The sequence below is a fragment of the Agelaius tricolor genome, unplaced genomic scaffold (genome assembly GCF_023055355.1).
Source record: "Agelaius tricolor isolate 1412-34295 unplaced genomic scaffold, bAgeTri1.0.p SCAF_1, whole genome shotgun sequence".
In the NCBI taxonomy this organism is placed as follows: Eukaryota; Metazoa; Chordata; class Aves; order Passeriformes; family Icteridae; genus Agelaius; species Agelaius tricolor.
In genome coordinates this window covers 83312469-83328890 of record NW_027269261.1, presented here as the reverse complement: position 1 = coordinate 83328890, position 16422 = coordinate 83312469, and the positions used below count along the sequence as shown (strand labels likewise).

Below are 16422 nucleotides of genomic sequence, written 5' to 3'. Positions count from 1 at the left end.
TGACTGTTGGTATTTCTTGTTGCCTCAGAACATTATTAAAAGTCCATGAAATGGCTTCTGAATTCTCCTCTTATAGCCTGAAACTTGAGCAGTATCTGTATACAGATAATTTTCCAATGGAGTCTAGCACTTTGTCAGGTCTCCACTGTTCTAGTTTCCAAGATACTCCCCTTTAGTGTAAATTACAGGGTTTTGTCATTTCACTTTTTCACAATGAAAGAATTATCCTCGAGTAGGCTAGGATGCTCTTCTGAATAATGAAGCAAGCTCCTTTCAAACTTGCAGTAGGAACACACATGTGAAATGATTTTCCCCTTAGCAGTTGAAGACAGTGCTTGGTTAGTTACCAACTTCTTGAAGACTAATTTATCTTCATTTTTAAACTTATTAAATTTAGTGTACCATCATTCTCCTTGGTTCATATCATTATTTGAAGGGTACATTCTTGACCCTCAAACCCACCCCATAATTCTTCTTTTCTGATATTTAAGTGTGGATTTCTACTAAGAAATGCTATGATCTCCTTAATTACTTTGTCACCTTTCTTATTCACTTTTTAGAAGTTCCACTTCTGTCCAACTTTAATTTAATAAAAGTAATAAAAAAGAGAATAGTCAACTGACTACAACTAGCCAGAACAGTAAAAAATAAGAAAGGTGTAAAGTTCCTAGAATTGTTCTGACAGAGATTTTCCACTAAATGCAGCATCCTCCATTTTAATTCTGGGCTATTGTAAAGCAAATTATATGATTTCTGCTTTGCTGAACATAACTTTAGGATATTAATAAGTATCATAGGCAAATAAGTACATGTAAATTTTCAGAGATTAGGCATTAAACAAATTACAATGCAACTGTAGCACTCTATCTTATAGTCACTTTTATTATCATCATCCAAAACACATCCCTAAATTGCATTGTTCTCTCAAGAATCCAACCTTTTAGTTTTTTTAAGACCTAATCTGTCTCATACTGAACTTTAACAATCTAATTTAACTTCTAAAGCTAGAAGACTACCAAACTAATTTCTCCCCTTGATTTTTACCTACTTTAAAGCTGTCAGTAACAATCTTATCCTCTTCAAGAGGAAAAAAAAACCCAAACCCGTTTAAATTCAGTTGATTTGCTGTAGTAGAAGAGAAAAATGATGCATCAACATGTCACAAAACTAATAGTGTTTGAGTTCTTCTGGATACGTCAGATATTAATTTTACAAAGCCTTCTTCCCCTGCCCCTGAGATATTCAGACGATAATCCTTCTTTTCTCCTCTTATACTTCGCTTCTTTCACATATTTATGCACTTTCTCTCTTCACCTAGGGAATCTGGGATAAAATATAACATTCCTAATTCTCACAACATCAATTAGCTGCCAAACACGTTTGCAAAAAGAGGAGCTACTTCTCAGTGTCTCCTGAAGACACATCCTGTCTCTCAGCAATGTCAGTTTACACCAGGATGGTCTTAATACATTTCTAGCACAAAATATTGGTGAGTGAGTTAAAAATGTGTAGCACAGGCAACTGCTGTGCCATCAGCATAGCAAATTCCTGATCTTTTCTGGGGGTTGGACAAGATTATACATAACTAGCAATCCTAACACTTGAGAATAAAATCATCTTCCTATAATATCAGTCATAACAGTATAAAAGATCAGTGAAGGGGGGAACCACTACAAATGAGGCAGGAACTGAGTCTAATAAGTTCTCCCTTTGTAATTATGTGATTACGTCAGTATTTTTGAAGTGTGTGCATGAGGAGGGGCATGAGGAGAGACACAGTTCCACAATTTTTTCTTTACATTAAGACAAAATGTCCTAGAAAATGGAATTTCTGGTTAATATCCAAAGACACAATTGTTCCAATGCTACTGGAACAATTATGTTAATGTCATAATCGAGTTAATGTCATAGTTATGTTATTGCCATAATTGAGAATGCATCATTAATAAAGCCTCGTATGTTTACAATGTCAAAATTAGACAAAGTTGTAAATACTGATGCTAACAAAAAAAGGCTGTTTCCTTCATTTTGTCTTTAGAGTCAGGAAGGTATTTTCCTTTTTAAAACCTAGTTATACATTGATACTCTAGTAAAATATCTTGAACAAAGAATACAGAGCACCCTTTCATTTAACCTTACTGACTGTTTAGAGAATATAGTTCCCAAATTACATATTCAGCAAGGATTTAAATTTTCCTGCGACTTCTTGTGAACAAGAAGATGAGCCATCTTAGTTTTACTTTTTAGGGGGACATTCTTTTCTTGAAATCATAGAATTTAAAGATATGCAGATCAATGTCAGTAAATATTCTGATGGACTTCATGTAAAAAGGCAGTAAAGCCAAAAATATGAGTAGAGAGTCTGCATCCAGTCATGGAAATGTGCTATACTTGGCACTTTTGACATATTTTGCTGAGAGTTTCTAAAAGCAAAAGTTCATGTCAAAACAATGACTGAATTGTGGTTGCTGCAAGTTTAGTCATTTAGGGGTAAAAAATCTGATTTTATTAAAAGTAAGCACTTAAAGAAAATAATCTCGTGGACAACAAGCAAATTATTTTTTATTGACATAGAAGCATAGCTATTATGACTCATAAGTACATGACTTTGTTCTTCATTAGGTGTAATAAATAATAAATACATTCTAAGTTCTACCTCTTTATGCCTCTTTCACTTACAAGTAAATGACAAGTAAAAGTATTTCACATATCTATGAAGGCAGGAGAAAAAAAAAAAAAAATCATGCTCCCAGAGAGCAACAAGGGTAGAGTGTTCTGAATGAGGTTTCCTACCCAGATGTTTCGGGAGAAAACAACCCATACACATTTACATATCCACACACATGGGAAAAACCTTCAGATCTAAGCATGATGATGTGGGATTTCATAGAAGTAGTTAAAATACTGTCTTTGGAATTAAAAAAACCCAACAAAACCAAATCAAATGTAGGAACTTCCCCATATAAGAGGATTTTTTGAGTTTTGATTAAGACTTCTGGTATATCAATTCAAGGCATCTCTCAACCAGAGTAGTAAAAACAACCAAAGTAGTAAAAGCATCATTACACCATCACTCTTCTCAAAGACACAGAGTTGGCTCAAACTTTCTGTTTGAACCTTGACCCCAGAGACAGCCCATTGTTACCAGCTGAATGCACACACCCATTTCCCATGCAGAATTCTGAGCACTCAGAAGAAATTATCAAAAAAGCTTTGCATGTTGCATGATTTTGCTAAGTTTTATTCCCCCATGAAAAAAGAGAAGCAAACCAGCACCTCATGTGTATTTCAAAACATAGAGCAAGATTGCTGGTGTCATCTGTGACTTTCAGGCAGTAGTATTAACTATCAAGTAGTCAAGTAAAAAATAAACAAGATTCTCAATATCTCAATAACGTAACAGGGAGGATAACAACTGGATACCGTGGAAAGATTTTCACTGCATTTGAAAAAAGAAATTTATATTCCCCAAATTTCCTATATAAAAGGCAAATTCCTCTTAACAAAAATCAAAGATCAGGAAGGACAGCCCTTCTATTTGCACCTACAACATCTTTTTTTAATACATCAGTTACGATAACTCTGCAAATATGCAAGAGTAAAAGAAAACTCAGTATCTTTCCCAATACAGAAGAGGAAATTTCACCCTGTTCCATTAGCTCATCCAGTGAGCTAGGAAATGGAAAATGTATGTAATTCCACTTCTCTTCAATGCCACATTTTATCACTTCTTTAAGCAACTTCAAAAAACAGCTATTAATAATGGACACATCTCACATTTCTTCAATCTCCCAGTTTCAACAATGTTTAAGTCTTGACAGAAGTGCTGGGCCCAAAGACAAAAGATGGGCACAATACCTACAGCTGTTCCTGAAAGCATCATCTCTTTTGACTTAGAGTTCAATGAGAAAATAAGTTGAGTCTTTTTAAAACAACAAAGAAATGCAATACATTAAGAGTTGTAAAGGTTTCGATTGCTTAATTTGGTTGCATTACTACTTGAAATAAGTTGTCTGCTGAACTCAGTATGCCTTATTACAGAACCCCACACTGTGTGCTCTCAGTTCTATACATTGCTATTTAGAGTCAGTAAACACCATTTGAGAATTGTTTTCTGCAGAAAGTTAATGGATGATAATTCTAAAGTAAGATGCATGAAGAATAAACAATAGAGCTTAATATTAAGAAATCAGATAAACTAAATCTAGAACACAAATAATCTGGAATAGAAAACATTCATGTGATTTATTAGGTCCAATAAAGGAAATTGGAAATTTCACAGAAAGGCTCTCAATCAAAATGCCCACAATCATTTCAATGGAAAAATTTACTTATCTACTATCATTGGTTTTAAAAATCACCTAAGATTTGTGAAAGAAATTAAAATTTTAGCAGTTTTCTTTCAATCCAAAAGAATTAGGAGAACTAGGCAATTCTGGAATCCTCTCCCTAATATAATCAGAAGGCTGAACAGCAGGAACACACATCTCTACAGCTGTTCACCGATGTACAAAGCCTGAAACTAGCTCCGTAATTGTTGTACTCTTGGACTGCGTTTCCATGAAAGAACAGATGAATATTGACTAGATGAAATAATATTTATTTCAACTGATACCTCAGATTTCTTGTCAGAAAGAAAAATCAGCCCCTTCCCTGAATGATGCAAGTGGATTTCTTAAGCCTCACGACACAAAGTCTTTGTACCTGCCTAACTCAGGAATTGCACAGAGACCCTTAATCTCAACAGCTGTGCACTTATGGTAAGGTTAGACAAGGAACATTCCTACTGAGGAAATATTTAGATGAGAAGCTGTAGCCCTCTGCAGGCATACCTCCATTACAAATATGAAAAATAACATTATATACAAACTTCATCTGCAGTTTTAAGTAAAGCTTGATGCCAGCACATTTTGAAAGACATTTACTTGCACTTTCAAAAGCAAACATCAATAAAAATTATGTTTAAAGTAACAGGAATATATTTTATTTGCCATGCTTTGCATTCATCAGCCAAACATAAGGTTCATTTTGCTGCTTTTCTTAACATGAATGCAGAAGTTGACTTCTAACCAAGATAATCTGAGGATATGACACAAATGAGGTATAATTAAGTGCTGCAGATTTTTTTAGAAATGCTTGTGTTGATAATTCCAACTGAAAGTGTCTACATCTAGCTAGAGGTTTGAACTTGACACATTCAAAAATACCAAAGCACTTGTACAACTTGGGCATATTTAAAAAGGACTTACTTTTATTGTAGCAGGTCGCAAGTACACCTTTGTCAGCAGGACTTGTACTAATGTGCCAAATTTCACCCACTTGATGAAGAAGAACATTTTTGTTTATAATGTTATTTTCATCATCAAAATCTATGATGTGAATCTGCAAATACAATAAAATAGAACATTAGGGTTTCAAATGCATTCCTGTGGGTCTTAATTATACACAACGACTACACAGAACAATTTAATGAGATTTTTATAACCAATATCTACTTTAATTGTTATACTAACAATTTACTATATCATTGATTTCATGCAGGATTAACTTTTCTAGGAAAACACAAGCAATTTCCCTGTTTGAGGAAATACCATGCTTATTCTCAATTTTCAACTTAAAGCTTGAAGGTGATTTTTCGTTTTATAGCTAATAGTAAATAAGCCATGTATTAGAATTCAACACTTCTTACAGGAATAAACAAAAATAACAACATTACAATCCTTAGTCTAAATGTCTGCACCAATTCTGTATCAAAATCATCTAATTCAAATCATCTACAAAGAAAGAAAGAGAGAGAGGGAAAGGACTCTACTTGAAGCAAGTACTTTACACTCAGTTAGAACTTTGACAGTTCACTTTAGCAGTCACATATTACTACCAAGATACAAATCTACTTGTTTCATACTATATGGAAACAAAGTACTGAAAGATGAAGAAAAACAATAATATTTAAATATATTGATAACATTTTTAAAAGACAGAAGTAAGTTTGCTTTTTATTATTTTCATTTTTGTTTGTAGCAGGTTTCTTTGCTATGTTTTTTCTTTTTTTTATAGGTCTGTCATTTTTCCATCCCTTTCATTAGTCAGCTGTTTTTCTATAGTTGCTGCAGAAATACAAGGAATTTAGGAAGATTTTAGCCTGGCATAATGTAAAGAAGGAACTTTAGTTATGGTACTAATTCCCCTAAGCTCAACAGTGGACAAATAAATTTTAGAAGACTCACAAATTTTGAAGAACTGTATCCTCATTAAAAATTAATTTTCAAAGTTGGGTGAACAATGAAGAGGAAAAAAACCCCAAGAGTTATCCTATCATCATGACTGAATCAAGTTAACTAAATTAACTACTGAATCACTGCAAAAAGCTATACAGAAGATTTTCTTAAAATACAGAAGCTGCAATATAGGTCTCAACTTCATCTTAATACTATTATTTTTAAGGGGGTGAGTTTACACATTACCTTTTATTTTACTGCCCAAACAGTCATCAGAAACTCCTCCTTCAAATATAATCCTGCACCACACCACCTATATTACTCTTTAATTTTGTCATCCCAGCCATAGAACTGCCTCTGCAGTTGAGACTTCATTTGCAGCCTTGAATCTAGAAACCTATTCAAGAATCAGAACACCTTCCATCTACCCTATCAACTGCATATCCATCTTAGAGTGACAAAAAAGATCAGTTTAACCTCAGACCTTGTTTTTATTTGGAGTCTCCTTTGGCAGCTTAGGCCAAGTTTCTCACCCAAGAAAGTCAACTATAAATGTAAACCCTATATGCTACAGCCACACCCATCTCTCCCCACACTAACCCAGGTTGAAAGTCACTCAGCACATATGGGAGTGCTCTTCACCCCACCTGAAGCCCTTTGAAGGCACAGATCACCAACCTCTCTCTGCTATTATGTTTCCGATTCAGCTGACAACATGGACAGCTCTGAACTAGTGGAACACACATGTGAGATTCACATTCTCTGAACTTGAGAGAAACAGTGAGAGAAGCAGAGAAGAGAATGACCAAAACAATCCTTATCTTATTTGCTGCACTTGTGTTTGTGCACAAGTGGAATGCATTATAGAAGATTGTTTACCTGAAGGGAATTGGTATTCGGATTCTGGTGTGAGTATTTTGTTTTCTTGACCAATCTCTGCAAGCTGTGTCCTGACGGCCAGTCAGGAGACAGTCATGAGATTTTGTTGAGTTCTTGTTCAGTTTTAGTTTAGATGTAGTGTCATGTAGTGTAATATAGTACAGAATAATACAGTATAGTAAAGTAATTAATTAGCCTTCTGATATCATGGAGTCCTGCTCATCATTCTTCCTGCCTGTCGGGCAAAATTTTACAATGCACACAGGTAGCTCATGAAAGGCCCAGACTGAGATTTCTGGGAAATGCGAAGTTTAATTCTTATGCAGCAGTATTGTTTACATTTTGTGAGTTGAAAAATTACATCTTTCACAGCTATGCCAGCCAATCAACACTACCTACCAGCGTAAGTTTATCAGCAGATCAGAAAGAACTGCAAAAATTCCCCCAATGGTTTTTTGCTAAGAATCTTTCTATTGATTTGAATACATGATATATGGAATAGTCACTTCACTAAATACTAAGGACACAGAAATTTCATAGAAAGTATTTGAATACCTAATACTGTACACCATTAAACCATGTCCTCAAGTGCCATATTCACACTTTTTTGAGCTCTTCCAGGGATGATGACTCTACCACTTCCCTGGGCATTCTTTTCCAATACTTTATAACCCTTTCCATGAAAACATTTTTCTTAATATCCAGCTTAAACTTCTCCTGGTGTAACTTAAAGGTTATTTCCTCTCACCTGTCCCATCTCCTGCCTGGGAGAAGAGACTGACCCCCACCTGGCACAACCTCCTTTCAGGTAGCTGTAGACAGTGATAAGACACCGCCACCCCTCCCCAGCCTCCTTTTCTGCAGATTGAACAACCCTGGCTCCCTCAGCTGCTCCTCATAACAGCTGTAACTCCATGCCCATCACCATCTCCATCACCCTTTGGACACACTCCAGCACCTCAAAGCCTTCATTGCAGCGAGGAGCCCAGAACTGAACACAAGGTTTGAGGTGCAGACTACAGCAGAAGCAATGCGCAGTATAAATCATAAAAATAATTATTTTAAGTTCTAAGACACAAGACTGAAAATAACTTGAAGAGTTCTGAGAATGAGATGAGGAAAGAATAAATTACATACTTGGATATTTCCAATGCATACAATAAACACAAAGTTCAGCAACAATGAAAGTATTGAGGACAAATGTTCCAAAAGTACACAGTGCTACTCCTTAAATCATTTGCAGCATGTTATGAGGACCAAATGCCAAGTCCTATACACTACTAATATGTCAAATACCTAACCTAATGTAAAATCTTATAAGAACTTTCCTTTCCTTTGACATACTAGTATTAATAGGAAAATATTTTCACCTAAAATATATTCTATGAATACCTAAAATTGCTTTATACAGCAATATACCTCAATGAGGCAAAAGTTATCATGCCAGCTGTAAAATTACTGCTCTTTCATTTGCACTATACCTGCCCATGACCAGAAGGGAAGAAATAATCTGCACATGATAAAACCTCTCGCTGTGCAGGACTTAGTAAAGTATTAAGTGTTGCAAGAAAAGCTCATAAGTTCGGTCAGGTAACTAAAAAAGTTTTTAAGCAAATGTAGAGAACCTAGTGCTGAATTAAGTTATAATGAGCTGAGCCTAGGGCACTTCTTGGGGATTGAGGAACCAGCTGAGAAGAAATGATGGCCTGAGGCACAGCTAAAGGCCAATAACCTCCAAACATTTGTGAATACACTAGAAATTGTCCTCCATTTCTATTGTTAATATTATTCACTGGAGAAAGAAAAGCATATTCAAAGTTGAAACATATGCAAACATTTCCAAAATACACAGCATATACCAAATAAACTTATCAAAATCAGAAAACCTAAATTATTAAAGATCTGTTGGCTATCAACTGGTGAGAACCACTCTTCTACATCAATTTTGTATCAGGATTTAATTAGTTGAGCAAGGTGTAAAACTATCACAGAAGTAACAGTTAAAAAACCCCCACATTATACCAAATACTTGAAGAGCAAGAGACAGGACGATCAAAATTGTAATTGTGTGCATTGAATTTTTAATTTTAACTAAGTGAGTCTGCCACGTCTTTTGTTACTCTTTGCCCAAGTATTACTTGAAATGGAAATAAACTGAATACTCCATCCCCCTTATCCTTGGAATAACTTTTCTTGAGTCTCATCCAGTGCTATCATTGAGTAATGAACTCAAAACCTCACTGGGAACTGACAGCTGACATGTCCCAAAGCTGTGCTTCCAAGTGATTTTGTGCAGGCCATTACAGGCCATTTTCAAAGAGTTGGTCACTCCATTCAGTGCCAGGGACTTCTGTGGTGGGTGTCAGCCTTGGCTAACAGACTCCCACCCAGACACCTGCTCTCCCCAGGAAAGACAGGGGGAGAAACCAGGAAGAATAGGAATGAGATTGTTTATGTGCCAATGAGATTGTCTGTGCCAAGCTACAGACAGAGAGGTCACTAACTAACTAATTTTCTGGGCAAAACAGACTTGACTTGGGTGAACGAATTAGTTCATTGGCAGTTAAACAAGTACCTTCTCTCCCCCACTTTCCAGGCTGAACTTCAACCAGACTCCTCTGATCCTTTCAAGTGGGGCAGGGGGATGTGGGGCAGTGGTGGCAATGGGTGTTTTCTCTCTGATGCTCTCTGCATCTCACTCTGTTCCTCTGCTTCAGCACAGGGCCTTCATGGGAAAATGATTCACCTGTGTCCTGAAGTGGATTCACTGGAACCAGCTGTGTCTGGCACAGGCAACCCCTGGCCTCTTCTCAGACGCCACTCCTGCAGCTCTCCTGCCACCCAAGCCTTGCCACCTGCACTCAGTACTGCCTTCTAACCCTTTCAGCCTCAAGAACTTGTTTCAGTACGTTTCTACTGAAATTCAGTCACAAAAATTAAATTTGCTGTAAAATTACCACTCGTACACTTAACCTCAGAAGAAACAGCCCAATAGAAACTAAGACATGAAAGTAACTCAAATTTTAATTTGAATTGTTTGAATGATCAGAAAGGACACAGCTGATTTCCAATAATGAATATTGAAAAATCACGTTTATGAAGCATCATGTTCAGTACACTGAACTGTGCATGTACAAAGAGTCCCATTAAAAGCAATTAAGGCCTAAAGAATTTTGTTTTACTTTGCATCTCTTCAGGGATTTAAAGATAGTTCCAGAGCATCTATAGATTCAAATTAACAAAAATATGGCAGTTTCTTTAGTAAACTAATCTGATTTGATCATACAATTTAGAAGAGGGATATGATATTCAGAAAATGCACACAGCTTTCATTCACCTCCATTTCCTACCAATATCTTTACAGTCTACCTACAAAAGTCTTCAACTTGACTATCAATGCTCATACTCAACAGGGGGGAGAAAGGAAAAAGGATGATATCAGAACAATGTTACAAAAAGTGGTAAAAATTACAACTGATATTTGACAGAAAAATTACCTGATTATCATATCTAAGAGACTGCGTTCCAACCAAAAATCTTATTGCATCTGTTTCTGCTGTCTGAGGTGTTAAAGCTCGTGCCTAGGGAAGAAGAAAGCCATTAGAAAAGTACAATTAATAAAATCAATTAATTTCAGCAAAAAATTTGAAACATATACCCATTGTCATTACGTTCTTTCAAATGGCAGACTTTCTTGCCCTTTATGCCCATTTTGCTTAATACATTTTTTGTGCAATTTCTCGTACTTGTGAGGATTGAGGAACACAGGTGCTAAATACATGACCTGATCTTCATTATAACAGGGATAACATTAAATGCAGCGTCTCTCCCAAACTAATTTTCCTTTATCATCTGAAAAAACTCCATAGAACAGTGGACAATTTTTAACTATTGTTAAAAAACAATACGATATCCAAGGAAGAAGCTGTTTTTACAAGAGTTTACACACCACTCAGGTTGAACATGCCAATGTAAAAATTAATTTTTTTCTCACCATTAACCACCATGTTTAGAAGCAAATTAAAAACCAAGCCACCTCTTTTCTGCTGAAGCCCATTAGAGATAAGATGGGAGATGTAATTTGATGATGGGAGAAAGATGAATGATGGGAGAAGTAATTTGTTATCTATCTTTAAAACTTTTATCATAATGTTATTTCTTTGTTGTATTATGTTAATGGCATTGCTAGAGTCTCTGCCTTGCTTCTTCAACTTATACCAACGACAGTCTTGAAAGAAGCAAAACAAAGCAGTTAAGGGCCATGGGAGACACTGATAGTTCAAGCACAGCTTGAACTAAAACCAAAATCACTAGTTTGCACTAGTCAGTAGCAGAGACTCTTAGACAAATTTGAGTAAATGGCAGGTAAACTAATACTCAAAGGCATTTTTATCAACTATATATTGTGAGGAATATCTGCTATTTCTCCATGCAAGATACCCGTAATAATATTGTTCAATATGAGTTTTTTTTAATCTAAAAATAAATCTCTACGATTCACATCCTATTTGGCACAAAATAGCTCCGATCTCTCCAGACACTAAGGCAAATATTTCAAGCAAATACTGATGAAGGATTCAGGTAACTGCTGAATGGCCCTTCTTACTGCCATCCTGTCATGCAGCTTGTTACCTTCAGACTCAGAAACACTTCAATATCATTCTATTTGAAACTTGTTTTCAAATTGATATTAAAAAGATGCCTAAAAGCTTGGAAGGGAATATCTGGAATATATTAGATCCCAATATCCAAATGTAGAGCAATTTAATTCTAGAAAAGCAACTTAAAGATATTTGACTTTTCTTAGATAAAGCAAAGCCATGCAAGGCATTGTCCAGCAGTAGCAATAGGGAAAAAACTAATTTTTAGGAATAATCTCTGGACTTGTACAGAGCAGATATTTCTTTCCTGGTATCTGAAATGTCTAAATTAAACAGTGTAATATTTTGTGTAAGACAGAGCAAAAAAGTTTAAAAATGCAATAAGATTATAAGTAACAAGCTATTAGCCCATACCTACATTTATAATATCTATATAGTGGGGAAAAAAAAAAGAACTAGAGAATATAATGAGTAGTTTGTGTTCCAAATACTCAAAATGCAGATCAAAGATCAGTGTGAATCCATACCAATTTGCTTTACTTTCTTATTTATGTAGCACTCATCTACAACAAGCCCAGAGTGTTCCTGATTGATAGACACAACTTAAGTCCACCAAGGCGATTGCAGAAAAGCTTTTGTATTTAACAGAATTTACATTTGCAGATCTTTGCAAACATTTCATTTAAAAGATCTGCTTTGAATTATTTTGAAAAAAACACTAGAAATGAGCCAACAGCTATGTATCTCAAGTCAAAGAAGCTTCTGTTGTTTCTATACATCAAAGAGAAGTAGAGACCTCTAGGACCTTTAATGAAATAAAGAAATAAAAGAAGTTTCCAGCCCTTTCAAAGCTTTTCAAGTAGGTCTGGTGAAGCTGCTTTCAAAAATGCATAAAGTTGGAGACAAACTTTATGCCCAAAATCAACTTATGTAAATACAGAGTAACATTTATGTCATTAGCTTCTCTAGCTTTTCCTTAAAATAATTTTTCATTTTGCAGAAAGAAAAAAAAAAGGGCATGAGAAAAAATATTTAGACACATTTTACAAGAAGAAACACTATTGTTTATTCCCTGACAAAAAAAACCCAGCAACATCCATACATAGGATACAAAATTCAAACTTGCCAAGCCTTCATAAATTAGGAAGTCTGATTCATAATATCAATATCAGCACAATTGACTTTCACTTGTCTCCTGCACAAAGATATGTGTAATTTTGTCTACTCTGAGAGAAAAAGAAGTTCTTTCAACAAATGAAGACACCAAGTAATCTTTGTAATGAACAATACAGCTGAATCCAGAGTGCTGTCAAGATCAAGCAAAGTGCCTTAACTTTGTCATCTTGTCAGAGCAGGTTGCAAATAGAACCTTTCATAAAGCATCCTACCTTGACTGCAGCTCATAGATCGACAAACAATAATTTCCACTGGTTTGGATTAATCAATATTCATTTTACTACATTTTTTGCTTATTTTCTAAGTCTTTGTGCACCCACAGAACACAGAATATAAGCCCAAAAAGAGTTTACTACCGAGCTTATGTGGAAAGGGACTTTTCACAAGGGCACATAGAGATAGGACAAGGGAGAATGGCCTTAAGCTGAAGGAAGGCAGGTTTAGATGGGATATTAAAAAAATTAATTCTTTACTGTGAGAGTGGTAAGGCACTGAAGAGGTTGCCTAGAGAGGTTGTGGACTCCCCATCCCTGGACTTCAAGACCCAGGTGGATGGAGCACTGAATAACCTGGTCTAGTGGAAGGTGTCCTTGCTCATGGCAGGGAGGGATTGGAAATGGAGGATCTTTAAGGTCTGTTCCAACCCAAACCATTTTAGGATTCTACCCAAGGTATTAGCCTATTACTTACTAAAAAAACTAGCACAAAGCTTGGAAAATAACCAGAATACACATCTGAGAGACACAAGCAGCTAGTTAACAAGTAATCCTTACAACACGCTCTCAACATCCCACCTAACTGACAGTGTTAGACAATGCAACAATCTGTGCAATTACATAATTTCCTTTTTAAAGAAGGCCTAACTGTAGGAAAAAAAATATTTGCAAGAAAAGTTTAAAACATTGCAAACCACTAAGAACTTTTTGGCTGCATGTCTAGATTTCATATTTATCAACAGCCCTATGAGGAAGCATGCATAGTTCAAAACAAGCAGTTTTACAAAACAGGACAACTGAACTGCAAATCCACTACAGTAAATGCACATGCAAAGGACATTTAGAACACAAGCATGACAGAAAGTAGGATCAAGATAAAGCAAAAGAAAAAACAATCATTGTAGAAGAATGCAGGTAAAACTAACTGGAGACTGGGCATCATGTCTATGCCTACACTATGCTCAGTGTGATGCCGGGCAAAGATCACCTTCTACCTTGCCCTTGATAATTTAGGCCACCTGCAGAAAAATAAAAACCTTGGATAAAAAGAAATAGAGTCTATTGTACTTGACAAGAACAAGAGATGATCCCGAAGAACACAATGGCAAACCTCAAAAGGGTGAAGAAGGTTGGTTTAAACTAAGAGCATTATGGAACTGCAATGCATGGATTCTCTACACTTGGTTAATAATTTCTTCTGAAAAACTTTCACTCCTCAACATCTTTTGAAATACCAGCCAAATGCACAAAGTTGTGGTGTGGGTTTTTTTTTGTTTGTTTTGATAATTTGACTGTTACTATTTAGGGCATTAATAAACAAACAAAAAAGTATTTGCTCAACACATGTTGTTGTGCTGATGCATTGCACTGGTTTGGTATTAACAAACAAGAAAACAAACAGACCCCAACATTTGAATATTTGTATTATATTTAATACAAACAAAAAATATTCTTCAAACCAGGCATAATTTGAAATTCATACAATCAATCTGTACTAACAAACCATGAACTTACAATGCAAAATGTAAGGATACAGTATTGGCTTGAAATCCCTAAATCTGAATTTAAAGTTATTTGACCATCTGCTTATGCTGAAAACCAGGACTAGTGTACTGCTACTTGGGGTGAGGAGCTGGATTTGCTGATGCCTCATTCTGGAGGCAGAATACAAGTTCCCTGCTCCCCTAGACAAGCTCCAGGCTGCTAATGTCATGAATGTTATTTTTGCCTTCTGGCACAATTTCAATTTCCAAGAAGTAGACTTTGATTTTTACTTCGGTAAGACAGCCTTGTTTCTCCCACCACAGTAGGAGACTCTCTCAGTGACTCTAATAAGCTGCAGTGACTATCAGTGAAAAGGTTGGCAGCACACATGCCCAGGTGACCTTCAATGCTCTCAGACAGCTGTTTTCCCCAAGTCTTTCACAGCACAAGAATTCCCACCACCAATGTATTTAGTGCATTGACCCTATCACAAAGATTGACAGATTCTGTAAACCCTCACAGCAACGAATGCAATCTGCACACAGACCTGCATAGCACAACCATCCTCAGAAAAACTCATTCATTTCTCATGAAGGTAACAATCATCCTGTAAAAATTCCTTCAAGTTCACCTGCCTGTATCTTTATATTGTCATTATTCTGTACCACACCTAACACTAGGAAGAGCCTACTAATTGCTTAAGGGTCCTAAAAAATACTTTCCAACTGTTTCACTTCATGCATTATGAAGATCTTTGGGGGATTAGTTAAGAGAGCTTTGCCATTTATCTACCTTTGTTCCTCTAGTAACACTTTAAACCACAAAGGCTTTAAATATACAGGATTGGCACTCATGAGGCAAGTAGTCTTAGAGAAGAAAGAGAACTGACACAAAAGCTAGGAATTTAGTAAGACATTATTAGGCAGTTTCTTAAACTGATTCAATTTTCAAAGTAAATCTTCCAAAGACGTTGCTAAAGCTGGACCAAAATTATTAAGCACATTCTGCTTAGGCTGCTCTCTCTGAACCCACAGGAGACCCCAAAGCTTCCCCCAGGGAAGTGAACACCACTGCCAATAGGAGCTATAGGCTCTGCACTCCCACACAGGAACAGAGCCAAGCCTGAAAGCCAGCACAGCTTTCCCTGGGCAGCTCACAAGCAACACACATTTTCCAGGGAAGAACCCTTTTACCACTTCTAGTAAATCTACACCTGGCTTTTACTCCATCACAGGTAAGTCAGCTGAGCTATTCTCAAAACATACTGATGACAATAGGTGTACACACATTGGTCACAGGTCTTCCACAATCTGTTTCAGTTGGTATTTTGCTTTAAGTTTCTTACTCTAAGAAAACACATTTGGCTTTAGGGAAATTAAGTTTCACCTTATTCTTGCAAGCAGGCAAGTCCTAAAAAATCAAGTGTCTGTTCAGATTCATAAAACCTGTTAAAAACCTACAGACAACACAAAATGGACCAAGTATCACTTACTCAAGAAGCACAATGACCACAAGGCAGAACACTAACACTATCAAAGCATCAGCACACTTCTTTCAATCCTGCTTCAGCCAGACCCTAGCTCAGGGTGGTGCTGGAGCTGCCCATGGGCAGTATGGCCCTGTGCTCAGCCAGGCAGTTTTCTGTGGTCCTTGCCTCCTGCAACATGCAGTAGGAGTCTCCAGCATGCTGAAATTCAGCTCAGTGTTGTGGTATCCCCAAACCCATTAAATGTGCCAAAGACACGCTCCAAAATGACCACTTTCTGGCATAACTCATGTTCCTCTTCCCTCATCTCATGATGCTGGCTGGCTTCTGCATGCTTTTAAACAAGCAAGATGTAGGCTTGA

At 36.3% G+C, this 16422-nt stretch overlaps 1 protein-coding gene across 1 annotated transcript in view; it reads right to left on the bottom strand.

Annotated features, from left to right (window-relative positions):
• EIPR1 (EARP complex and GARP complex interacting protein 1) overlaps positions 1-16422 on the bottom strand; it is a 74042-nt gene that overhangs the window by 54691 nt on the left and 2929 nt on the right. Inside the window, exons 2-3 of the mRNA XM_071441410.1 lie at positions 10595-10678; positions 5250-5382 (exon numbers count right to left, since the gene is read on the bottom strand). Of these exons, the coding sequence (XP_071297511.1) occupies positions 5250-5382; positions 10595-10678 (217 nt within the window). The remainder of the gene's footprint in view (positions 1-5249; positions 5383-10594; positions 10679-16422) is intronic.